The sequence below is a fragment of the Vicia villosa genome, linkage group LG1 (genome assembly GCF_029867415.1).
Source record: "Vicia villosa cultivar HV-30 ecotype Madison, WI linkage group LG1, Vvil1.0, whole genome shotgun sequence".
In the NCBI taxonomy this organism is placed as follows: Eukaryota; Viridiplantae; Streptophyta; class Magnoliopsida; order Fabales; family Fabaceae; genus Vicia; species Vicia villosa.
In genome coordinates, this window is record NC_081180.1 from 98,743,764 (window position 1) to 98,766,315 (window position 22,552).

The 22,552-nt window shown below is 34.7% G+C and overlaps 1 protein-coding gene, 1 long non-coding RNA gene and 1 other non-coding gene across 6 annotated transcripts; all 3 read left to right on the top strand.

Moving 5' to 3' along the window:
* Positions 1-9,288: 9,288 nt before the first annotated feature.
* Positions 9,289-14,233, top strand: LOC131643675 (somatic embryogenesis receptor kinase 2). The gene is made up of 11 exons (XM_058913968.1): positions 9,289-9,814; positions 10,381-10,513; positions 10,631-10,702; positions 11,241-11,384; positions 11,591-11,662; positions 11,755-11,826; positions 11,911-12,023; positions 12,146-12,277; positions 12,371-12,712; positions 13,166-13,560; positions 13,677-14,233. Exons 1-11 carry the CDS (start codon positions 9,721-9,723, stop codon positions 13,989-13,991), a joined length of 1,884 nt encoding a protein of 627 aa, XP_058769951.1. The 5' UTR covers positions 9,289-9,720; the 3' UTR covers positions 13,992-14,233.
* A 3,653-nt stretch (positions 14,234-17,886) lies between these two features.
* LOC131613282 (uncharacterized) lies at positions 17,887-21,524 on the top strand. Of its 4 annotated transcripts, XR_009287595.1 has the most exons (8): positions 17,891-18,898; positions 19,258-19,385; positions 19,499-19,593; positions 19,816-19,877; positions 19,947-20,007; positions 20,125-20,188; positions 20,305-20,371; positions 20,782-21,515. It is a non-coding gene; the product is annotated as an uncharacterized LOC131613282 (long non-coding RNA). The 4 variants fall into 4 exon arrangements; XR_009287594.1 differs by having other exon boundaries at positions 17,887-18,898; positions 19,236-19,385; positions 19,816-20,007; positions 20,782-21,520; XR_009287596.1 differs by having other exon boundaries at positions 17,888-18,898; positions 19,816-20,007; positions 20,786-21,524.
* An 832-nt stretch (positions 21,525-22,356) lies between these two features.
* On the top strand, positions 22,357-22,463 carry LOC131645411 (small nucleolar RNA R71). Its single transcript, XR_009297035.1, has one exon. It is a non-coding gene; the product is annotated as a small nucleolar RNA R71 (small nucleolar RNA).
* The last annotated feature ends 89 nt before the right edge of the window (positions 22,464-22,552 follow it).

Here is a 22,552-nt window from a genome sequence, read left to right on the forward strand (position 1 = left end):
CCTTCACTCCCATCATTCCATAGAATAATGGAATATCAGTCTTCTTTAAATAATCATAGTTATGTCAATTCCATTATTAATGACCTCTTCCTCGTAGGATTCTTCTTCTTTAAAACTCGAATTTTTAATAATTACAACACAATGATTGTTGACACCCGCGGAACCTTAACCGGTTCCCATCCCTTGTCTTTTTCCTGATTCCCATTGTTATTGGCATCGTTCACCCGATTTACTAAATTTGCCATCTTTTCAGTCAAAGCAATTAGAGACGCGGTAATTCCCTCAAGATCTGTTATGGTTATTGGCTAATATCCCATGGATGATCAAGTTACAAAAAGGAACATGAGAAAACTTGCTCTGACGCCACCTGGTGTAATCAAGAACACTAAGGATTAGTAAACATTAAACCTAAAATAAAAATACATGATTGCAAGCGAAAAACTTGTCAAATAAGCTCTATAATCCACCAGATAAAGAAAACTCTGAATTTTATTAACTAAAAAGATAATCTTGATAAACACTCTCATTAGTGTTTAAATATAGAAAAAGGAAAGCCTAATGTGGAAATTATTAAAAAAAAAACAAATAAAGTAGAAATTGCGAATAATTGTGGAAAAATAAAAAAAATTACTAAATTTGTGGAAAATAGTAAAATGCTGATTTCGGGCTTGAAACAAACTTAGATGGCTTAAAAAGACCATAGATCAATGCAAAGTAGTGCGTTAGACTCGTGGGACGATTCCCTTTTTGAAAAGATATAATACGAGTCATTCATATACCAGACGCCAAACTTGCACAAACCTTGTCGAACCATTTCGACGTGCGACTTCTTCTTCAATACGCGTAGCCAGTCTTCCCACATCACTAATGAGCACTATGGATCTCTACATGGGAGTCCTTGTCATCTATTGAGGCAATTGAACATGTTGGATCACTATGTGGGAGTCCTTTCCACCTCTTAAGGCTATTGGACATGTTAGAACCCTACATGGGAGTCTTTGTCATCTTATAAGGATATTGAACACGCTTGACCCCTAAGTGGATTTCCTTTTCGCCTCTTAAGGCTATTAAACATGTTAGATATCTACACGGGAGTCCTTGCCGCCTCTTAAGGTTATTAAACATGATGGATCCCTATATTGGAGTCCTTGCCGGTCTAAAGAAGTGACATACTTCTCTCCACAAGAGCTAATCCCGATTGTTTCCAATAATGCTTGAGAACTTTTAGAAAATTGAGCCCATGAATCCCTTTATACAAGGAAAATGAAGTTTTAGGTTGACTTATAACCAAAGAGCAAACAATGGAATGAAATAGTTTGCTTTCACGCCAAACAACAAACAGTGCTTCGAGCAATTAGTCTCTAAGCCAAACAGAGATTTTGTGCAGAGTTATCTCGAACCAAGTTGGAGTTTGAAATTTTTATCCTCTAACTCGAATTGAAGTTTTATTCTGGGCTAACCATGAAAGAAACCGAGATTGTATACAAGGCTAATATCGAACCGAGTGAGCTTTTATATCAAGCTGAGCTCAAGAATCTATGTGATGATTTTTAAATGGTTATGCTTCACGAACATAGAAGAAGAACTTTTCTTCAATTTGGCGGAGCTCACGAACTAAACCCAGACTTAACACTAATCCCCCCAAAACGAGCTTTTAATATGTCTAACTCAAACCCAAACAAACACTTTCTAAGGAACAAAATTTCACTCGGGAGGAAAAGGAACTCTTAGTGAATTTACAATAATACCCTTTCTATAACAACTTCTTCAAACACAGGAGCTTTTATCAAAGCGCTATGGCTAAAAATATGTGAGAAAAAAAGAAATATTTTAGAGAGAGATTGGGAGAGAGAGAGAGAGAGCGAGGAATGTGAGATATCTCACGTTTCATGGATGAGGAGAAATGAAGGGAAATACCTCTATTTATTGGCCAAATAATGGTAAAAAAGGAAACAACCCATGAGCAAAATTAATTCACCTAATCGATTAGATCTTAAGTCTAATCGATTAGGTACCACAAATAATCTACTGTTTTAGCCCAAATTGAAAGGTTTTGAAAGAGAATCGTTTTCATTCATTAAGACACTATTATAATCAATTATAGACTTGTTTTTCCTTTATCTAATCAATTAGGCCCTTGGTCAAATTGATTAGGCAGTTCAAAAACTTGCCCTAATCAATCTGATAGTTCCTAATTCATCTGGCTAGGATCCAAAAGTATTTTAGGTGATTATATTTGAAAAATAAAGGCTTACAAGATGATTTTAGTACGCGTGTGTAATTTAGTCATATTACTATACTAAAAAATCTATGTGTTTTTACAAACACTGAACACTCAGTTATGAATAAACGAGTTTTCACACTTCCTATCTTTCACACTTTGAAGCTTCAAGTCCATTTATCAAATATATCAATTATATGAGCACTTCACTTAAATATTATTGAGGATAAGGCTTGAGATATCTTCAAGACAAATGCCATCATCAGAGGATACTACAAGGTGACCATCAAACCTTAAATCTCCAGCTTTATTACGAGGAATTGCTTGATTATATTTCTTGTGCATTTTTTAAATTTTGAACCAGCTTTAACACTTGCTTGATATTGCCATCAAAGGATGTTACATCTTTAGGAATTGTCATCATCAAAACCATGATGTTATCAAGACTAGGCATATATTGCTTATCAATGAGCCTTGATCACTTCCTAATCAAACCTACAAGCATATAGTTCCACAAGGCGAGTGACACACTTTTGGCACTTCGTCCTTCCCGAATCGACCTTTAACTAGTTTGAGCGCCCCCTGTGCAATTCGAGCGCCCCTTGTCTAGATTTGTCGCCTAAGTCTCCAATTTTCCCGTCCATATCGTTCGATCATGGGTAAAACGTATATTGGGTCTGTAACTCGGTGAACTGACTCTTATTTTCGTGAGCAACAATGTTGCGGTAAGCATGAGTCGCCACCGACTTTTATTTTGTCCAATGTTAGGAAAGGTAAAAAGTACAGAAAAGACCTTTTTTTAAAAGAAAACGGGCTCGGGGGGTAGATTATGAAAAGGGAAGGTGTAAGCACCCTTTTCATCCGTAGTTGTCTACGGGCTCTTAATTTGCTTAGCTCATGTTTGTTTGTTAGTTTGAAAAGAGGCATAAGGACTTTAGCATAAATGCGTAGCCTTAGTTTTTTCGAAAGAGTATTGAAAATATGTTTTAATTGAGCTAGGCATATTAAGAGCACTACCCTAAATAGTTGGTCTTTTTCTATACTTTTTAAAGTTCCTAGGACTAACCATACTATATAGAAGTAGGTAGTCCTTGTTTATATTGGACGTGTGGGTCATCGAAGGGTCATCGTATGGTCGTTGAAGGCAACAAGTAGAGGTACCTTTAGCAATTTCGAAGGGACGATCGTCACTTTTTTGTAGGCAACAATCGAGGGTCATCGAGGGACTTAGTGACGATTTTATATCGAGGGACTTTTGCTAGTGGGTACCTCTACATTTCGAGGGACACGACCTTATAATCGAAGGCAACCAAGAGGGACGTACCCTAAGGGTGAGTGCGTGCAAGTGTGTTGTGTTCGATTATATTTATCTTGTATTTTTATGCGATCTATCGTTTGATTCAGTCTTACCATACACGCCCTAATCTAAGCATACATCTAACACAATATATAAAAATAACGGAAATTAAAAATGCGGGAAAGTAAAGAGACTCGTTTAAATATTTACATTTTGACCTATGTGCATTCTAATACTTAAATTAGAACAATAAAATAAACAAAACATGTGCCATACACGGGTTTTCGAGATGAGAGAAGAAAGTCGCGAGTAAATAAATATTTTTGGATTTTTAAATTTAAACATAATTTAAACCTAATTCTAAATTTATTTAATCAAGCTAGTTGAAGAAAATAATTCTTACTTTATGGTTTTTTATGAAATTAAAGTCTAAATAAAAAAATATATCCTAAATTAATTAAGCCTAAAAACCTAAATTATTAAGTAAAAAAAATGTTAATTGATTTTAGTTTGTTTTTCTTTTAGTTAAAGATTTTTTGGTTAATAGATAAAACAAAAAAGAAAAAAAAAACAATCCAATCATGCGCATCACATCCTTGATGGATCATGTTGGACTAGCAGCTTTGAAACCCTTGGATCTAATCTGGAGAAGATCCAACAGTTCTCACATGGAAGCACATGTTAAGGGTGCGTGACTTGTACACACGGGATCTACAAGAGAATTTGTTAAAAAAAATAAAGAGGACGTTGGGTATCGAACCCGCATCCACAACGTCACCAGCGTGTGTCTCTTGCCATGCGTTCTACTTTTGTTCTCTGTTAATAAGTTAACTCAAAAATATAATATTGGAAAATAATAACTAATGATCAAAAGTCAAAAATAATTCAAACTGGGTCCCACGAGTCATTGGATGAACGAATAGGAGCTGGAGAGAGAGTCGGCCGTGTTAACTGGCCAATAGCACGTCCTAACGAAGACACGCAGGCAGTCAAATGACCCTTGGCCGGAGGACCACCGTGCGCCACCTTCTTCTCTGGCGATGAATGCGTCGGATCCTGCAAAATACCAATAATAAACGTGCCAATGGTACCCTACCCCCTAATTTGAAGGATGCGATTCCATTGGTGTGGTCCTTTTGACCTATAAATCCCTGTATGATGAGATACGAAGAAGATAATGAAAATGCGGCCAACAATGGCAGAGGTAGATTCTCACGTGGAATCTCTCATGTAATGGCCCAGACCTGTCCTATATCATCTCATAATCTCATTGGCATGGTTAGTTCAGATTAAAATCCACATATAAATGCAATACGAAATAAAAAATAAAAACACACATGGAGATCATGGTATGCGATATTCATGTGTTTCTGGGCATCAAGATTGATTCATTCTTACCCTTTGGATATTCAGGAAAAGATTTAAGCGATTTGCCTGGAGGTAGAGTGGTTGCCACGACCAATCTTGGTTGCCCTAGTTTCTTGAAAAATTTGAAAGTTTTGAAGGGTTATGGAGGCTAGGGTTTCGTGTAGAGTGAGGCTGCAAAGTTTATGTATATATAGGATATCAAATTAGGGTTGAAAGAATGGAAGAAAATCATGTCTTGATTGAAAAATATTTGTTCTTCAAACTTGCACCAAAACTTTCCTTCTTGAGTTTAATCCTATTTTGTGCATGTTTTCAGATTTGTTTTGGCCCTTGGATGGAGTTGAACCTGATTATATGGGTGAGAATATTCCATGGTATCTTTCATGATTTTATTTGATATTTTTTTGAATTTTAAATGAATAAATTCAATAAATAAAAGAATAAAATCATGAATAAATATATATGGAATTTCCTTATGGGTCCCAACATGATTTTTAGCTTGATTAAAAAAAAGAAAAAATAAACACATAAATATTCATCATTTAATTATGATTTTATTTGAATTTAAATGAATAAATTCAAACTAAAAGAAATAAAAATCATAAAATAAAGATAAATATATTTATGGGCCTATTGTAAGCTTGGATTCACGTGGATGACATAAAATCATGGGCCCATTACTTAAAAATGCAAAGTTCTTCACTTAGGGTTTCTTGATTTTCTCCAAATTTCTCCAACTTCTGCCAGTCATAACTCTCTCAATGTTTATCATATGGGCATGATCTAGGACTTTTTGGAAAGCTCAAGATGTACTTTACAAGCTACTTTGGAAGCTTTTTTGCATTTGGAGATTTTATCTCAATGATATGGCTTGTGAGAGAAAACTGCTTTTTGCGAGCTTTTAGAAGGACCTGTAATGTTTGGGCTCATATCTCTTATGCGGAAGCGTTTCTTGACCTTGGGCTCAACATGAAAGTTGTAGGGAATTTAATTTCCTTGAGAATGAGCTTTGGTTGGGAAATTTCTGATGAACCATGTGGGAGATATGATCAGTCAAAGTTCACTTGACTTTCTCTTTAAAACCCTAATTTAGTAACTTGGACTTTGATGATTTCTGAACTCTCCTTGATGAATCATGATCAACCCTTTATCAAATGATGAATAATACTTCAAGAGGTTGGTGTTGATAAAAAAATCAGGAGTTTTGGTTGTGATTTGACCATAGTTGACTTTTAGGTTTGAACTAGTCGACTGTTAATCATTTATGCTGTTGCATGAGCAATCTTGTGATTCAAAGCTTTGAATTTTGGTATGAGGATACCCTGGGTCCTATGGGACACCATGAAGTCCATTTGAAGCCTTAGAAGTTCAGTTTCCTTGAAAAGAATCACAACCCTAATTTTGGGCCATGTCACCTTGGAGACACTTTCATCTGGTGAAAACCTTAGATACTCTTGGGCAATTGAGGATACTTGAGTATGAGGAGACCAATTGTCTTGAACTATAATGGGTAAATTTTGGGGTATGACAGGGTCAACAAACGTTACATAGGAAGTTGTGGAACTTAAACACGTCTCTTATATTTAAGAGAGTAATCACCCAAGCTTATAATGGTTTCAAAATTATAGGAGATCTTGTTCACACCATTGATCTATAAATACATCAGTATCATCACACTAAGAAAACAACCAATAACACAAAGAGAAATACACATACACATTAATTTTTCACCTCATGTGTGTTAGCTCTCAACACCCTAACTACCTTAAAGTATCTGATAACCCTTATCCATTAGGAGTTGTCACACATATTTTACTTTTATTTGGTATAATATGTTTTAAGGAGTCTGGTGATATCAAGGTTTTTCTTGAGTTTAACTAGGGTAACTTTGTCAAAATAGTTCTAGATTTATGTTTCTTTTATTATCCCATGTTTTGACCCCAATTTATCTCTCATTGGCCTAGTCATGACTTTGAAAGAAATAACCTAAGTTTGGTCCTAAGTGGGGACATACCTGAAATCAAGATCTTTGAAGACGATGTTAGTAGTAAACGGTTTAATCACAAGCCACACGTACTGAAATACCTCGTTATATTTGTTAATAATACACTTGTAGTCATCAACTTTGTTCAAAGTGAATTGTAGGAGACCTTCCTCTGTTTCTACAAACTTTAACCTAGTTGGATTACGCCAAATATTTGTTAGACTCGTGCTTTAAGAGATTTATTTTGTGTAGATGTTTTCCAAACATAATTTTTAATATTATACAATTTATATACAATTTTAAGCGTTCTTGAACATCATTATCATCACACGAGAAAAGACGTCTTCTTGACTAGACAATATTGCAAGTTTAATTAATATGTGCCTTAATAAATTTTGTATATATTATTTTAAATTATTTACAATTTTTGTCTCTTAATTTTTGAATTTGAAAAATATTGTTCTAATTATTTAAATTTTATAAAAAAAATTCTCTACAATTTTTTCTCAGTGCATCTTGTTGAATAACGAGTTGAGAAGTTAGTGATAAGATTGAGGAATTTTAATTTTTTAATCTAACATATTTCTATTATAAATTTTATTTCTAAAAATAATACTACTTAAAAAATCCAAATAAATATAAATTAAAAGTGAAACCACTTAAGCACAATGTGTGTATCTAAAACATGTTTAAAACAAATGTTCACAAAGAAAGCAAAAATGAAAATAACAATCTTAATTACTCGATGGAATACCACATGTTAACACTGAGATTAGTCAACCAAGAACTGAAACCGAAACACATCTGTGGACTTTTGACCTTCAACCACCACAAAGAATTTATTTTGATCTATTTAAACAAATGCATTAGCCTTTATCCTTTATTGCCGAAACTTCGAAAAATTCTCTCCTTCTAGATAACTTAGATACTTACCAACCATATAAAATGAAAACACTTATGTGTCTTCTTACTAAAAGATTGAGAACCACAAAATTGAAGGGCATGGACACTTATGTCATTCAAATGCACATTGAGAATCCCCGACCATTATAAGACACAACTCCAAACATGTCCATAAAACTCACACCTTAAGAATAGATATTGAGGGCTCACATCTTTTTAACATTGACACGTAAACCCCTCGTAAGCCATGCGACAGTATTATGCGTCACATATTTAAGTTGTTTTTAGTAAAGATCCTATTTTGACCAGTTTCCACAAGAATAAAGACACTTGTCAAAACATGATCACATTGTTGTTCATGAATCAATGTATGATATCCAACTTTCACCAAGTAGCCAACTTCACGATCATGAGTTCACCACCTTATTCTTCATCCCTAGAAAAAAGTCTCATCCACCACCTACAACCACACATAAATATATATGTCGTATGACAACTTAACAATACGTTAGAACTAGCATAAAAGTTACCTCCCATTCTATAACTCTAGACAAATCCCTTTACCACGTTAGAAATCCTACAACCCTATCAACCCCAACCCATCTAGTTTTATATCCAAACACATTTTATGCGAACTAATCCATTGAATCTTCTGCATATTCACACCCTTATAATTAAGACTTAAATATGCTTTAAGTTAGGTGGTAGAAAAATTCTAAAATCAATAAAAATGGTTAATTATAGAATAAACACAATGTTCAAATAAAACACTATGTTCTCATAATTAACTACAAACTCAATGTTCAAATAAAACACAAACACTTAGTGCTAGTCAATATTGCAAATTCTCGAGTTGACCAAACATACACATGTAGTATACTCTAAAATTAGTAAAAAAATATTGATTAGTATAGAATAAACACAATGTTCAAATAAAACACCATCATTAGGAACAAAACATATCCTCTCATAATTAACCACAAACACTACTGTTCAAAATGTGGGCTCATAGTCACCCTAAATTCATAGCCTTTCAATTACATGCATCCTTTCCTATACTTATCCCTTTTTATTCTAGTCAATATACAGTTTCCTCCATTCCCAATTTATCATCTTCCAACCAACCAACCAATCATATTTGATCTTGCATAAAAAAAACACAATTTACCAAAAGAGAGACTCATACGCATGGCAAACAATCTCAAACATGCTTTATCTCTTTTAACAATAAATAAACACTACTAGCATGAATCATGATAGATACTAGAAAGAAGTAACGGCATTAATTATAGTTCTCCACTCTTCTCATACTTCATCAAATTATCACCTTAGTTAAACATTTATATTTTTAATTAAATAATATATGCCACGTGTAGAGAGAAAAATGATTATGCTACATGGCATCACCCCCAAAAAGAAAGTAAAGTTGGACCCACCTAACTTTGACCAAAAAAACGGGGTTTTGCTTTGCCAGTCACGTCACTTTCCACGTTATAGCGCCAATACGTTTTTGACTCCATTTTTTCGGGCAGCGGTCACCACCGTTCGGGCACTTTCACTCCTCCATCAAACAGATAACAATTTTCACTCTCTCACCACCCGAAAGAGAAACTGTGTCTACTCTATACTGTCTTCACAAACTCAAACGGAGCAAAACATTTTTCATTTTCCTTTTTTATTTTTTTATTTTTATAATAATTATAGTAATGCTGTGATACTTTTTGGGTTTTAATAAAAAGTTTATTTAATTTTTGGGGATTTCAGTTTCAGTACAAAAAGTGTTTTTTTTTTTACGAGATCGGGTTCTGAGTGTAGTGTGAGATTTGGGGGTTAGGGTTTATGGTCATTTTGATTTGTTGTTGCAGCAGTGGTGGTGGAGGTTTGTGATGGTTTATTGTAGTGTTGGTTTTTGTTTGGATCTGAGGTTATATACTACATAATATTCAAATGGAGACAAAGTTATGTGCTTTTGCTTTTATTTCGGAGGTTTTGTTTTTGTTGCTCCTCAATCCACTATGCTTGATTTCTGCTAACATGGAAGGTTTGTGTTAATTTCATTCGTTTATGTTTTGAAAACATGTTTGGTTTTTTTGTTTTTGTTGTCTGTGTTTGGTAAATGTAAATGTCGTTCTTTTTCTTCCTTAATTGCTGGTTGTGTATTCAGGTTATGTATGTTGTGTCTTTTGGACTTTCTGTTCCTGTTTGCTTGTTGATTTGTAGTTGGAATATTGTAGAATTTATCGGATTGAACCATCATTGTCATTTATTAATTTTTGGGATATTAAGTTCTCAAAAGATTTTACACATCTTGAGTCATGTAGTGCCTTTTAAGGGAAATGCCTTCTTGTTTGTTATCTTATCATGTGATTTACATGTGTTTATGCTTTATGAAATCGAAATGAAGCCATGAAATGATTACTCATATGTGCAGCATCAGTGACAATCATGGAATTTGCAACGCCTTTTTGATATTTCTTCATACTTTTTATGTTTATTTAGTTAAGGAATAGTGATTTTGAGACTCGTTTTGTTTTTCTTAGATGCAATCTCTAACTGCTTTACCTTTTAAGATTGCTATTGAAGACGATGATTTGTATTTTGAAACAGGTGATGCTTTACATAACTTACGGACGAATTTACAAGATCCTAACAATGTTCTGCAGAGTTGGGATCCTACACTTGTTAATCCTTGCACATGGTTTCATGTAACCTGCAACAATGATAATAGTGTCATTAGAGTGTAAGCTGGTTGTTCCTTGATATTGCGACTTATATTATCGTGTTGTTTGAATAGCTCTCAATATAGAAGATAAATTTTCTGATGTTCCTTTTGTTCTTTTCTTTTGTCTAATGTCAGTGATCTGGGAAATGCTGCTTTATCTGGCACACTTGTTCCACAGCTTGGTCAACTCAAGAATTTGCAGTATCTGTATGTTGTACTTTGACATTTTTGATGTTCCAAACCAATGTTGTTTTTCTTTTAGCATTTAATCTTCCAAGGGCTTGGTTAGTGAAGTGGTGATAATTGCTTCAGTGTTCCTGTTTCTTTGGTTTTTTTCTATGTGATACTTTACTCTTTTTTACGGTAGTTTCATGAGAGTTGTTTAAGATAATGAAGATTTAAACACGTTTCTTTTGAACACTAGTTGATGATGTTTATCTTCCTATGACTCCATCCTGGTTTTTAATGATTAATTTCATCATTTTAATGTTGTGGGGAACATGGTATTCATTTTTGCATTTGAAGCTTAAAAAAATGGATTTCAGTTTCATCGTATCACTATTTCATTTTGAGAAAACTATATCCTTTTGCAACTGGGTTACTCTTGTACAAAAGGCTGGTCATGCTCTTGGAATTATGAAACGACTTCACTGATTGAACTATCATGGAAGTTTTATTCGATGCTGATTTTACAAACTATTGATTTAAATATATTATTTATACTCGACATTTTTATGTATCATAGGGAGCTTTACAGTAATAACATTACCGGTCCTATTCCTAGTGACCTGGGGAATCTTACTAACTTGGTGAGCTTGGATCTGTACCTGAATCAGTTCACTGGCCCTATCCCAGATTCATTGGGCAAGTTGTCAAAATTGCGTTTTCTGTAAGTGCACCTATTGTTGATGGTCTATTCTATATTTTTATCTATTTCGTGGACTTTCTTTAAATTTGTTTCTCGCGAAAAACATTCCTCTCCTCAAAGATGCTTATTTTCTGTTATATATGATATATGTTGGTGTATTTGATAAAAGGAATTTGTTATCAAGATTGATATTAATACTGTTTCCTGGAATGTCTGTCTAAGGATAGCCGGCTTAATAACAACAGCTTGATGGGTCCTATTCCCATGTCACTGACTAATATTTCAGCTCTCCAAGTTCTGTGAGTTCTTTTTAATATCTAACTGTGTACTTGATATATTTTTTATCATTAGTTTGCAATGCTAACATTTATATCTTATTCAATTAACGCAGGGATTTGTCTAATAACCAACTCTCTGGCGTGGTTCCCGATAATGGCTCATTCTCATTATTCACTCCGATCAGGTTCCTACTAAACTCTGTTCTATTTTTACATTCTTCAGCTCTGCTTGCAGAACTTCTATAAATTGACTTCCTTTTTGCTTACAGTTTTGCAAACAACTTGAATCTATGCGGACCAGTCACTGGGCACCCTTGTCCAGGCTCTCCACCGTTTTCTCCGCCTCCCCCTTTTGTCCCTCCACCCCCAATTTCTGCCCCAGGTAATATTTCTGCTGCAATTAAGCTTGCGATATAACGATCTAGCTATCGCTTATACCTGTTTGCCTCATACCTATTTGAAAGAAGCAGTAACGTTTGAACCTTTGCTTATTCCTAATTGTAGGAAGTGGAGGTGCAACTGGAGCGATAGCTGGAGGAGTCGCTGCTGGTGCTGCTCTATTGTTTGCCGCGCCTGCAATTGCATTTGCATGGTGGCGTCGAAGGAAACCACAAGAATTTTTCTTTGATGTTCCTGGTGAGCAAGCGATCCTAGTTGGATGACTACTACATTGGTTAATGGTTATGCTCATTTCATGGATAGAATTTAACTTCCTTGTGTACCTTGCAGCTGAAGAGGATCCTGAAGTTCATCTTGGGCAGCTCAAGAGGTTCTCACTTCGAGAGTTGCAAGTTGCAACCGATACTTTCAGCAATAAAAACATTCTTGGAAGAGGAGGGTTTGGTAAGGTGTACAAAGGACGTTTGGCAGACGGCTCACTGGTTGCTGTCAAAAGATTGAAAGAGGAGCGGACACCTGGCGGGGAGCTTCAGTTTCAGACTGAAGTAGAGATGATTAGCATGGCTGTGCATAGAAATCTCCTCCGCTTACGTGGGTTTTGTATGACACCAACCGAAAGGTTGCTTGTTTATCCCTACATGGCTAATGGAAGTGTCGCCTCCTGTTTAAGAGGTAGATCTCTATTCTCCCATCAAAGTTTCTTGGGGAAGCCACTAGACTTTACTCTTCTTGTATGAGGTTTACTTAGGGTCTGTTTAGAATGACTTATGACTTATTTGAGCTTATATACTAGCATAGCTGTTTGGGAGAGCTTATGAAAACTACTATGACATGCTCATAAATTGTTTTCAGCTTATTTTTACAAGCTCTCCAACATAGCTTATAAAAACTACTTAAAGTTTATATTGCAAACAATTTGACTTTAAATCATCTCTTGCTCTTGAAATAGCTTATACATAAGTGCTTGTGCTACAACTACTTAATTGAGTTGTATATCCAAATAGGGCCTTATTCTGATTAATTGCAATTGGGTGTCTTTGATATTTGATTGTTTATATTTATGCTCAACACAGTATTTCATTTAATATTAATTATACATGTGATTTTGTGTTTGCATTATTCTAGAGCGTCCTCCACATCAAGAACCACTAGATTGGCCAACAAGGAAAAGAATAGCTTTGGGATCAGCAAGAGGTCTTTCATATTTACATGATCATTGCGACCCAAAGATCATTCATCGTGATGTGAAAGCTGCAAACATATTGTTGGATGAGGAGTTTGAGGCTGTTGTCGGGGATTTCGGATTGGCAAAACTTATGGATTATAAGGACACCCATGTGACAACTGCTGTACGTGGTACAATTGGGCATATAGCTCCCGAGTACCTATCTACTGGCAAATCATCAGAGAAAACTGATGTTTTTGGTTATGGTATCATGCTTCTTGAGCTTATCACTGGACAAAGAGCTTTTGACCTTGCCCGGCTTGCAAATGATGATGATGTTATGCTGCTTGATTGGGTATGCCCAGTGCAAATGCATATCCTTCTGTTTTTTTGTTTATTATAGTTTACTTATTCAATTGAATTTCATTTCATGCAACCCTTGAACAATTGTGCTCTTAAACACGTTGATAGGTTAAAGGACTTTTGAAAGAGAAGAAGCTTGAAATGTTGGTTGATCCCGATCTTCAAACCAACTACATAGAAGCGGAGGTAGAACAGTTAATCCAGGTTGCGTTGCTCTGCACGCAAGGTTCACCCATGGACCGGCCCAAGATGTCAGAAGTGGTGAGAATGCTTGAAGGTGACGGGTTGGCAGAAAGATGGGATGAGTGGCAAAAAGGGGAAGTTCTACGGCAAGAAGTGGAACTGGCACCTCATCCCAATTCTGATTGGATTGTTGACTCTACTGAAAATCTACATGCAGTTGAATTATCTGGTCCAAGGTGACCCTGTCACAGTAGTAATGAATGGAATTATTTGTGACTTATTTTTTTTAACTAAAAAAGTTTTCTCACTTTTTTTCTTCTTTTTTTGGTTCCTTCAAGTACCATATCCTAATTACAGCTCTTGTAAGTCTACTGCATTATATTCAATTACATTTGTGCATAGGGGTCGCTTTGTCAAGTTACAATTTGTATCATCTGCTGCTGTTTGATGAAGTGATGTTTACTTAGATGAATATTTTTGAACACCCTTGTTTTATGCTTGTTCTGTCTATATCAAATTATGATCAGATGCATTAGAGTGGAACATCCCTTACGACGACTGGTTATTGCCAATGACACATCTAATGTCACTTTATTTGTGTGAATCAGAGTATGAAGAACAATGTCAAACTGGACTAGCCCTATTCAGAATAGGGTGTTTCGTGTTACATAAATTATATATTTTCCATTACACGTTTAAATTAAAAATAATCACACCGTGAATATGTATCACGATAAAAACAAATGACTGCCTTTAGTTTTATTTGATAAAATCTTCAAAATTAAATTTGTGATAGTATAATGTGATAGGATGGTTATAGTTAATATCCTACTCTACACCAAAGATAACTCAATTCTAGAAGGTTATCTGATGATGAAGAATTGGAGTCAGGAAGGGGAGAGTTTGAGAGAAGGATGAATTTGTTATAATATCCTACTCTACACCAAAGATAACTCAAATTTAGAAGGTTATCTGATGATGAAGAATTGAAATCAAGAAAGGGAGAGTTTCAGAGAGAAGGATAGGTTCGTTATAGTATCTTACTCTACATGAGAGATAACTCAATTTTAGAAGGTTATGTTGTAGTATCCTACTCTACATGAGAGATAACTCAATTTTAGAAGGTTATTTGATGATGAAGAATTAGAATCAGGAAAGGGAGAGTTTGAGAGAGAAGGATAGATTTGTTATAACAAATTGATTTTGATTGAATACCACCATAATGGTTATATAGAACAAGTTGGTCACATGTTAACCAATCATTGCTAATCAAATCTAACCGCCCATCAATCTAGAAGCTTACAAAAGACAAAATAGGAAAGTAACAAAATAAAGAAAAAGACAAGTTTATTTGCTGATCCTTGAAATCCTATCACAATACGCTCCTCTTCACAACATCCATGTTCTCATGGATGAAAATCTGGAACCTTCTTAAGGAGATCATAATAAAACTCCCATGTTGTTTTGTCAAGAGGTAAATCCTTCCATTGAACTAGGACATTGGTAGCTGCAATTTGACCTCTTTTAACCATTTTCTTATCGAGAATGGCAAGAGGGACCTTGTTCTCTTGGAGCATTGTAACAGGAAGATTTTGAATTTCACCACCTTTAGGATTGGGTCATTGGGACATAACTTCAGTTAGGAAACATGAAATACATTGTGCATGGTAGCAGATGGAGGAAGCTGTAGCTTATAGGCTGTGGAACCAACACGATCCTCAACCACAAAAGATCTATAAAATTTTGGAAGAAGTTTGTGAGTTCCATGAGATTTTATAAAAAATTGTTTATATGGATGAAGTTTGAGGTAGACACGATCTCCTATTGCAAACACACGATCTCTTCTGTGTTTGTTTGCCTGCCGTCGGATAATAACCGGATTATAAAAAATTTTGAAAAAAATAATTTTCAAAACTGGATTTTTTTTATAAGCTTTTAAATTTAAAAAAAAAAAACCATTTTATAAGTTTTGGTTATAATTAAATGGCTGGCGAGTCATTCTATTTTGATCATGTATCAAGTGAAATTTCATAAGCTTGATTGCTTCTTCTCTAGCAATCAAGGTCATGTCCACATTTAGATTTGCAGCGGAGTGAGGCAAGTAAGTTAAATAGAAGGGTGGAGGCTGACCATAGACTACTTCAAAGGGAGTGGTACTAATGGAAGAGTGAAAATTTGTGTTGTACTATCATTCAACTAAGAAAAGCCATTTATACCACCGTGTAGGTTGGTCAGCAGTCATGCATCCCAAATAAGTTTCTAAGCACTTATTGAATACCTCGATTTGTCCAACATACTGAGGGTTATATGCTGATGATTTATGTAGATCCAGTCCCCGCAGTTTGGAAAACTCAATCCAAAAGGTACTAAGGAAAATATGATCTCTGTCACTAGTTATTGACTCAAGAAGAGCATGTAATTTGAAAACATTATCAAGGAAAAGTTGTGCCACATCAAGAGCTGTGTAAGGATGAGCCAATGCCATGAAATGTGCATACTTGCTCAGTCTGTCTACGACAATAAAAATTACTTGTTCTTCCGAAGACGGAGTGAGTCCTTCCACAAAATCCTTGCAAAGATGGGTCCAAATATGGTTAGGGATGGACAATTCTTGACAAAAAATTATATCCTTAGTCATCCCTTTCCAAAAATATAAATAAGGATAATTTCTTTGTTTATATCCTTAGTTCAGCAATGCTTGAGTAACCACCACCTGCTGAACTGTGTAACAATTGCAGAATAATTTCTTTGAGATTAGGATTAGAGCCATTGACCAATTTACCATTTCTCCTAAGCTCATCACGAATCCAAGAATTCTTAGCACGAGACTTTGGATCCTGCTTCATTTTAGTGATGATTTTCTTAAGACAAGGGTCCTGTTGCCAATGATTATGAATCCTCTACAATGAATCAGTACCTGCATTGCTCAAGGTTAATGCTAATAACTCAGCTCCATGTTTCCTAGATAAAGCATCAACAACTATATTAGAAGAAAATTCCTTATTCTGAATTTCAAAATCAAATCCCAGTCATTTTGACACCCAAACCTGTTGAAAAGGTGTGTTCAACTTCTGATCCCACATGTGCGCTTAATGCTCTTTAGGTTTGTTTTTACAATGAAAGGGGTATGTGACAGGTAGGATTCCCACTTTTGGACTGCATAAACTATGGCTTGTTTCTTAGGTCCTAAAGACTTGATAATGTAAGCAATGGGTTGTATCATGCATTAAAACTGCTCCAATTCCTTTACCAAAGGCATCAATCTCCACAACAATTTTTTTATAAAAATTTGCAAGCTTAAAACAAGTGCACATACTAAGGCTTGCTTCAAGCGATCAAAAGAAACTTTAGCCTCTTTAGACCAATTAAAATTGTCTTTTCTCAACAAGTCAGTAAGTGGTTTAATTTTGATATCTTACCAAAGTCCCCCAGAAACCAACGATAGTACTCAACTAAGCCCAAAAAAACCTCTCAATTGTTTAAGATTTCGTGGAACTGGCCAATAAATCACAACAAGAATCTTGGTAGGGCTAGTGGATACTCCCTCTTTGGAAATGAAATGTTCAAAATACTCTAAAATGTTCAAAATATGAAAAAGATAAATCGCAATTAGAATTTAATTCAATAAATTTATCTTACTTTGTCCACATGTTTAAAGATGGCAATTTTTAGGTTGATTATTTTGCAAATAGTAATACAATGAGTGATTCACATGCTCATGACAATGAAGAAGACAATAATGATGTTCTCATTGACGGGTTTGATATCATCCATGAAGTTACCTTTGACGATGAAATTTCTTGATCCTATCGCGACTCCAATTCAAACTCTGATTGCGAAATAGGTATGAACTCTAACTTAATATTTTTTAACAGACAATTTAGTTCTCTCTCTCTCACTCTCTCTTCATGTTTCTAATCTTATGAATGAAGAGAGTTCGGGGGTCCCTTGCTTTAACCACAAGTAGGAAAAGGAAGGGAATTACGAGTCCTATTCCTTTAGACCCTTTTGAATATTAATCTCTTGAGTTGGACAACTACTGACCAATACCACGAGATTCTCTGCAAATATACAAGCTATAATCCAAGACCTCCACTTATAATTAAATTTAAATATAACCAATATATACTTCCTCAAAATTCATATACTTCCTCAAAATTCACTTTGAAAATGAGACAAGGCTTCCTAGATTTCTTAACCATGTCAATCACTTCATTCAAAGTCACCATACCATCCACCAACATTCTACCTAATAGAAAAACATGTTGATTTGGGGAATCAAGCTTTTACATGACCTCCCTTAGTTTATAAGCTAACACTTTAGCTAATAGCTTGTATAAAGAACCAACTAAATAAATAAGCCTGAAATCATTTAACTCAACATGAACATTTTAGCTACTAGCTTGTTGCGAATTCTCCCATTCTTTTTTTCTTAGTGAGCGCATCCTTCATGAACTTTGAGTAGTTTGGCATATGTTGGATGACTTCAATCAGGGGGATATTGATGTGAAGTTATTTCAGAATCTCCATAAACTTGCCAAATTGTTGCTCCTCTTTAGCCTTCCTAATCCTTTGGGGAAATGGAGGTGGAGGTCTCTCTTGAACAATTTTTTTCATTCTGTCAACTTCAAGCATGACTTCTGGATGTCTTTCTGAATTAGAAGTCATGCCAGCAGTTAGGGGTGGACATTCGGGAACCATCCGAAGAAAACCGACCAAACCGAGTGGTTCGAAATTGTTGCGGTCGATTTCAATCGGTTTTGCAGACTGGGCGGATGAAAAAATTGGGCTTGATTGGATATACATGGTCGGGTTCAGATGGTTTTGTTGGGTCCGTCGGAATCCGGACCCGCCCGATCTATTATTATTAGTTTATAACTTGCATTTGTAACCCTAATCTATAAAATCTCACGCCTCAACTCAACTCTTCCCCGCCGCCCCCTCTTTCACAACCTTCACTCTCTCACCACCCATAAACCATCGTGATGTTTCCTTCAGTCCTTCACTACAACCATCAACACCGTCACTACTGAAACCATAGAGAATGAAGGTGGATCTATTGATGTAGCCTTCATGCCTTATCACTTCATGTAGCCTTCAAGCATTGCTTTACTATCACTTGATGAGTTGATTTGATGGAACCAAAGGTGGATCTACCACTTTGAAGACATGGATTTCTACAAAAGTTTATTTTTTTCTTCTTATTTTTCATAGGATTGTGATTTAGGGTTTGTGTTATTGTATATTTAAAACGATTAAGTATGGGTTTTTTAGTTTGTTTAGTTTGTCTTTTGAAAAAGTTGGTTTAGTGTTTCAGTTTTTAAAGTTTCATAAGTGATTTAGGGTTAGGGATAAGAAATCTATAAAGTTGTATTTTTAAAAGTAAATTTGAGATTGATTATGATGAACTCTACAGTTATGAAAATGATTTTGATTTTCTTGTATGAGTTTTTGTGATATTTTAATTTTTATGTATTGATTTAGATTATTGTGTGCGCAAATCCAGTTTTTAGAGGAGATCTAATGTTTTGGAGGATATTCATATTCAAATCAATTCAAGGACATCAAAGAGAAACAAAACAAGGATCCTCTTAACTAGAGAAGGATGTTTCCGTCGTTGTGCTATGCGCCTCTGTAAGTTCTCTCTTCATCTTCTTCTTTTTTCTTGAGGTAACAATATTGGAGTGATCTGTATGTTTCAGGATTAGGTTTAGTGGTTACCATTCTCATTCTCTTTTTTCTTTCAGGATTGAGATTTCTTGACTGTGTTTTTCAATATTGGAGTGATTTGGAAGAGTGAGCAAATAGACAACGATGGAGTTTGGCATGATAGCAACCCCCTGTAAGTTATCTTTGTTGTTTATATGATGAAATGGAACTTAAAGCTCCCGATTATTTATCGGAAAATTTTCCACAAATCAATTGTAATAAAATTTTTCACAAATCAATTGTAATACAAGGAGGTCTTGTGATTCTATAAAGATAATAAATTTATTTATTTCTTAAAATATGAATTATATTGTTTTCTTATAAATCTTGCATTCAATATTTTTGTGAATATCAGGAGACGAAAGAGAGGATGCTAAGAGGCAAAGACGTTTGGTTATAGCTCTTGCAAATGGAGGGGTCAGTGTGTTTATCAATGTGATTAATTTATATTTGGTTCTCCCCAATAATGCTGGGTTTTTTTTACAGGTTCATTGTGAGCTTACTGTTTCAAGTAAACTTAGATATAGTTTCAAGCTCGCACTTGGAGGTAAGAGTTTTCTCTTGAATTTCACTATCTTCATATGTTAATATTTCATATTGTTCTTATTCAATTTATGGTTACTGATTCATTGTCGGTCTTATAAATCTCTTATAACTTCACAAGGCTAAAGGACATTGGTTTTTATGGAGCAAGGAGCTGCATCAAGAGAGAAATGGAAGTATATAAAGTAGGTTTCTTTTTTCTTTTTTTTTGGTTTTAATATATAAAGTAGGTTTTATAACTACAATCAAGTTTATGGTAGTGATGTGGATATTAATTTATTGTTCTGTGATTTATTTGCAGCAACTATTGTGAAAATAGAAAGCAGTTTTTGACTTTAGAAAACATACTCCATGATTATGTTTTTCAGGTAAATTCAACTCTCCGTTGTATGTTACTTTAATTTTAACTTATTGTAATTACTTATAAAATATTTTATTTCTTCATTTGGTTTTAGAGTTGAATGATGGTAAAACAAAAAGAACATAATTGATTTTTATGTTAAAACAATAAAAATGTTTTAATTTGTCCTGATTAATCATTTATTCCTATTTCTTCTCTAATATGTTTTATGAATGAATTTGAAAATTTATGACTTTTAATATGAGTCAATTTTTCATTTTTGAATCTGAGACATTAAAACATTTTATTTTTTGAGATATAAGAATCAAAAGCCTAAAAAATTCTATGTCACATGTATAACTCTCAAAGGTTAATTATTAGTTTGGTTGAGTTTTTTTTATTGTATTGACCTTTTACTTTTAATTTTTTTTTTTGCAGGTAGGAAGTTTGCAGTAGCTTTGTTTTTGTTCCTGTCTAGAATGTTGTTATCAAATATATTTGAGATAATTTCAAATTTATATTGGTTTTGATTTTGTTTTGTATTATATTTTAATAAATTTGTGATTTATGTAGGTAGAGATTTATTTAATATTTTGGATGATTTAGTATCCAAGTTGAAAATATTCAAATGTAATGGATGAACTCAAATGACTCAAAATAGCCCCCTTAACAAATATTTAGCAAATAATTAGTACTTTTAAAATTCAAATAATTACTAGTTCTTTTTAGTAAAAAATCAGATAATTTTCTATTTTTAAAATTAAAATAAAATTTATGTTGGATTGTAATTGGACTAAAAATTTGAGTGGCCCAATTAAGCTTGTTAAAAAGAATTTTAAAAAGTAAAAAAAAAAAAAATTAATTGGAGTTACAATTTGGTCAGAATTTTATATTGGCCCATTATCAATGAAATCCAAAATAAATCGGGCTAGTTATCCGAACCTGGTTCAACCCGAATCCGAAAAAAAGACTATTGAATTGGTCGGAATTGGGCCCATAATTGTCACCCGAGGGTTAGGCCGGATTGAGGTTTTGGGCCCGAACCCGATCCGGCCCGAACCGATGTCCACCCCTACCAGCAGTATTGTTGTTATCATTCTCTCGATGTTGTTCAGAAGAGGACAATTCCTCATTGGGCTTTCCTTCAGCTTCAGAACTCAGAACTGTCTAGTGCAGGCAGTTCTCTACTTGACTCTTTTCCTTTAACACATTGTTTCCCACTTATAAGTTTGATAGCTTGACATGTTTCAACACTCTTGACTTCCGATGTTATTGGAGTTTCAGTAGAACTTGAGAGTGTGCCCATGTTTCTTGAACTCAAAGCAGTAGCAATTTGCCCTACTTGGTTATGTAGATTCTTGATGCTTACTCCTTGTGCTTGAAACTGATTCTTAGTTTCTTAAATGAAAGTCTTGAGGATATTTTCCAACTGGTTGTTGCCTTGATTTTCCACATCATAGTTAGGTGCAGTAAAACCAGGTGGAATTTGTTGTGCTTGAGTAGCTCGAGGCTTCGGTTGGTTTTGAGTGTTACTCAAAGAAAAATTGGGATGTTTGCGCCATCATGGGTTGTGAGTGTTGCTGTAAGGATTATTGGTTGTTGTTGTTAACATAGTTGACAAAAATAAGGTTTGCAGAACATTCTTCAAATAAATGGGCTCCTCCACAATACACACAGGCAACTTCAGACGCATCAATAACCACCTTCATTGGCTCAGGCTTTGTCATTTCAGGAGTTGTCATATTTTTTATCATTTGGTGGATCTGAGCTACTTGAGCAGCAAGAGCTGTTGTCTCAGTAACCTCATGAACTCTAACATGTATCTTTTGAGTTAAATTTGGAGTAGCTCTAGTTACAGGCCATTGATAAGTGTTGGGAGTAATACTCTCAATCAATCTATAACCTTCTTCATAAGACTTACACAAAAGAGTTCCACCTCTTGAGGCATCAAGCATAATCCTTGAAGAAGGAATCAACCCATTGTAAAAAGTTTCAAGTTGAATACAGATATGTATGCCATGGTATATGCATTATCTAAGCGATTCTTTAAATCTTTCCCAAGCATCAAATAAAGATTCATCATCTCCTTGCCTAAATGAAGTGATTTCATTTCTCATTTTAGCATTCTTGGAAGGAGGAAAGTACTTAGATAAGAATTACTCAGTCAGATCATTCCATGTGGCAATGGAATTAGGCTCTGTTAGGAGTA

Excerpts from the sequence above, each read along its gene's own strand:
- LOC131643675 (XM_058913968.1), top strand. The coding sequence starts at position 9,721 with ATGGAGACAAAGTTATGTGCTTTTGCTTTTATTTCGGAGGTTTTGTTT. Across the intron at positions 12,713-13,165 it reads TGTCGCCTCCTGTTTAAGAG|AGCGTCCTCCACATCAAGAA; the intron begins GTAGATCTCTAT and ends GCATTATTCTAG. Across the intron at positions 13,561-13,676 it reads ATGTTATGCTGCTTGATTGG|GTTAAAGGACTTTTGAAAGA; the intron begins GTATGCCCAGTG and ends ACACGTTGATAG.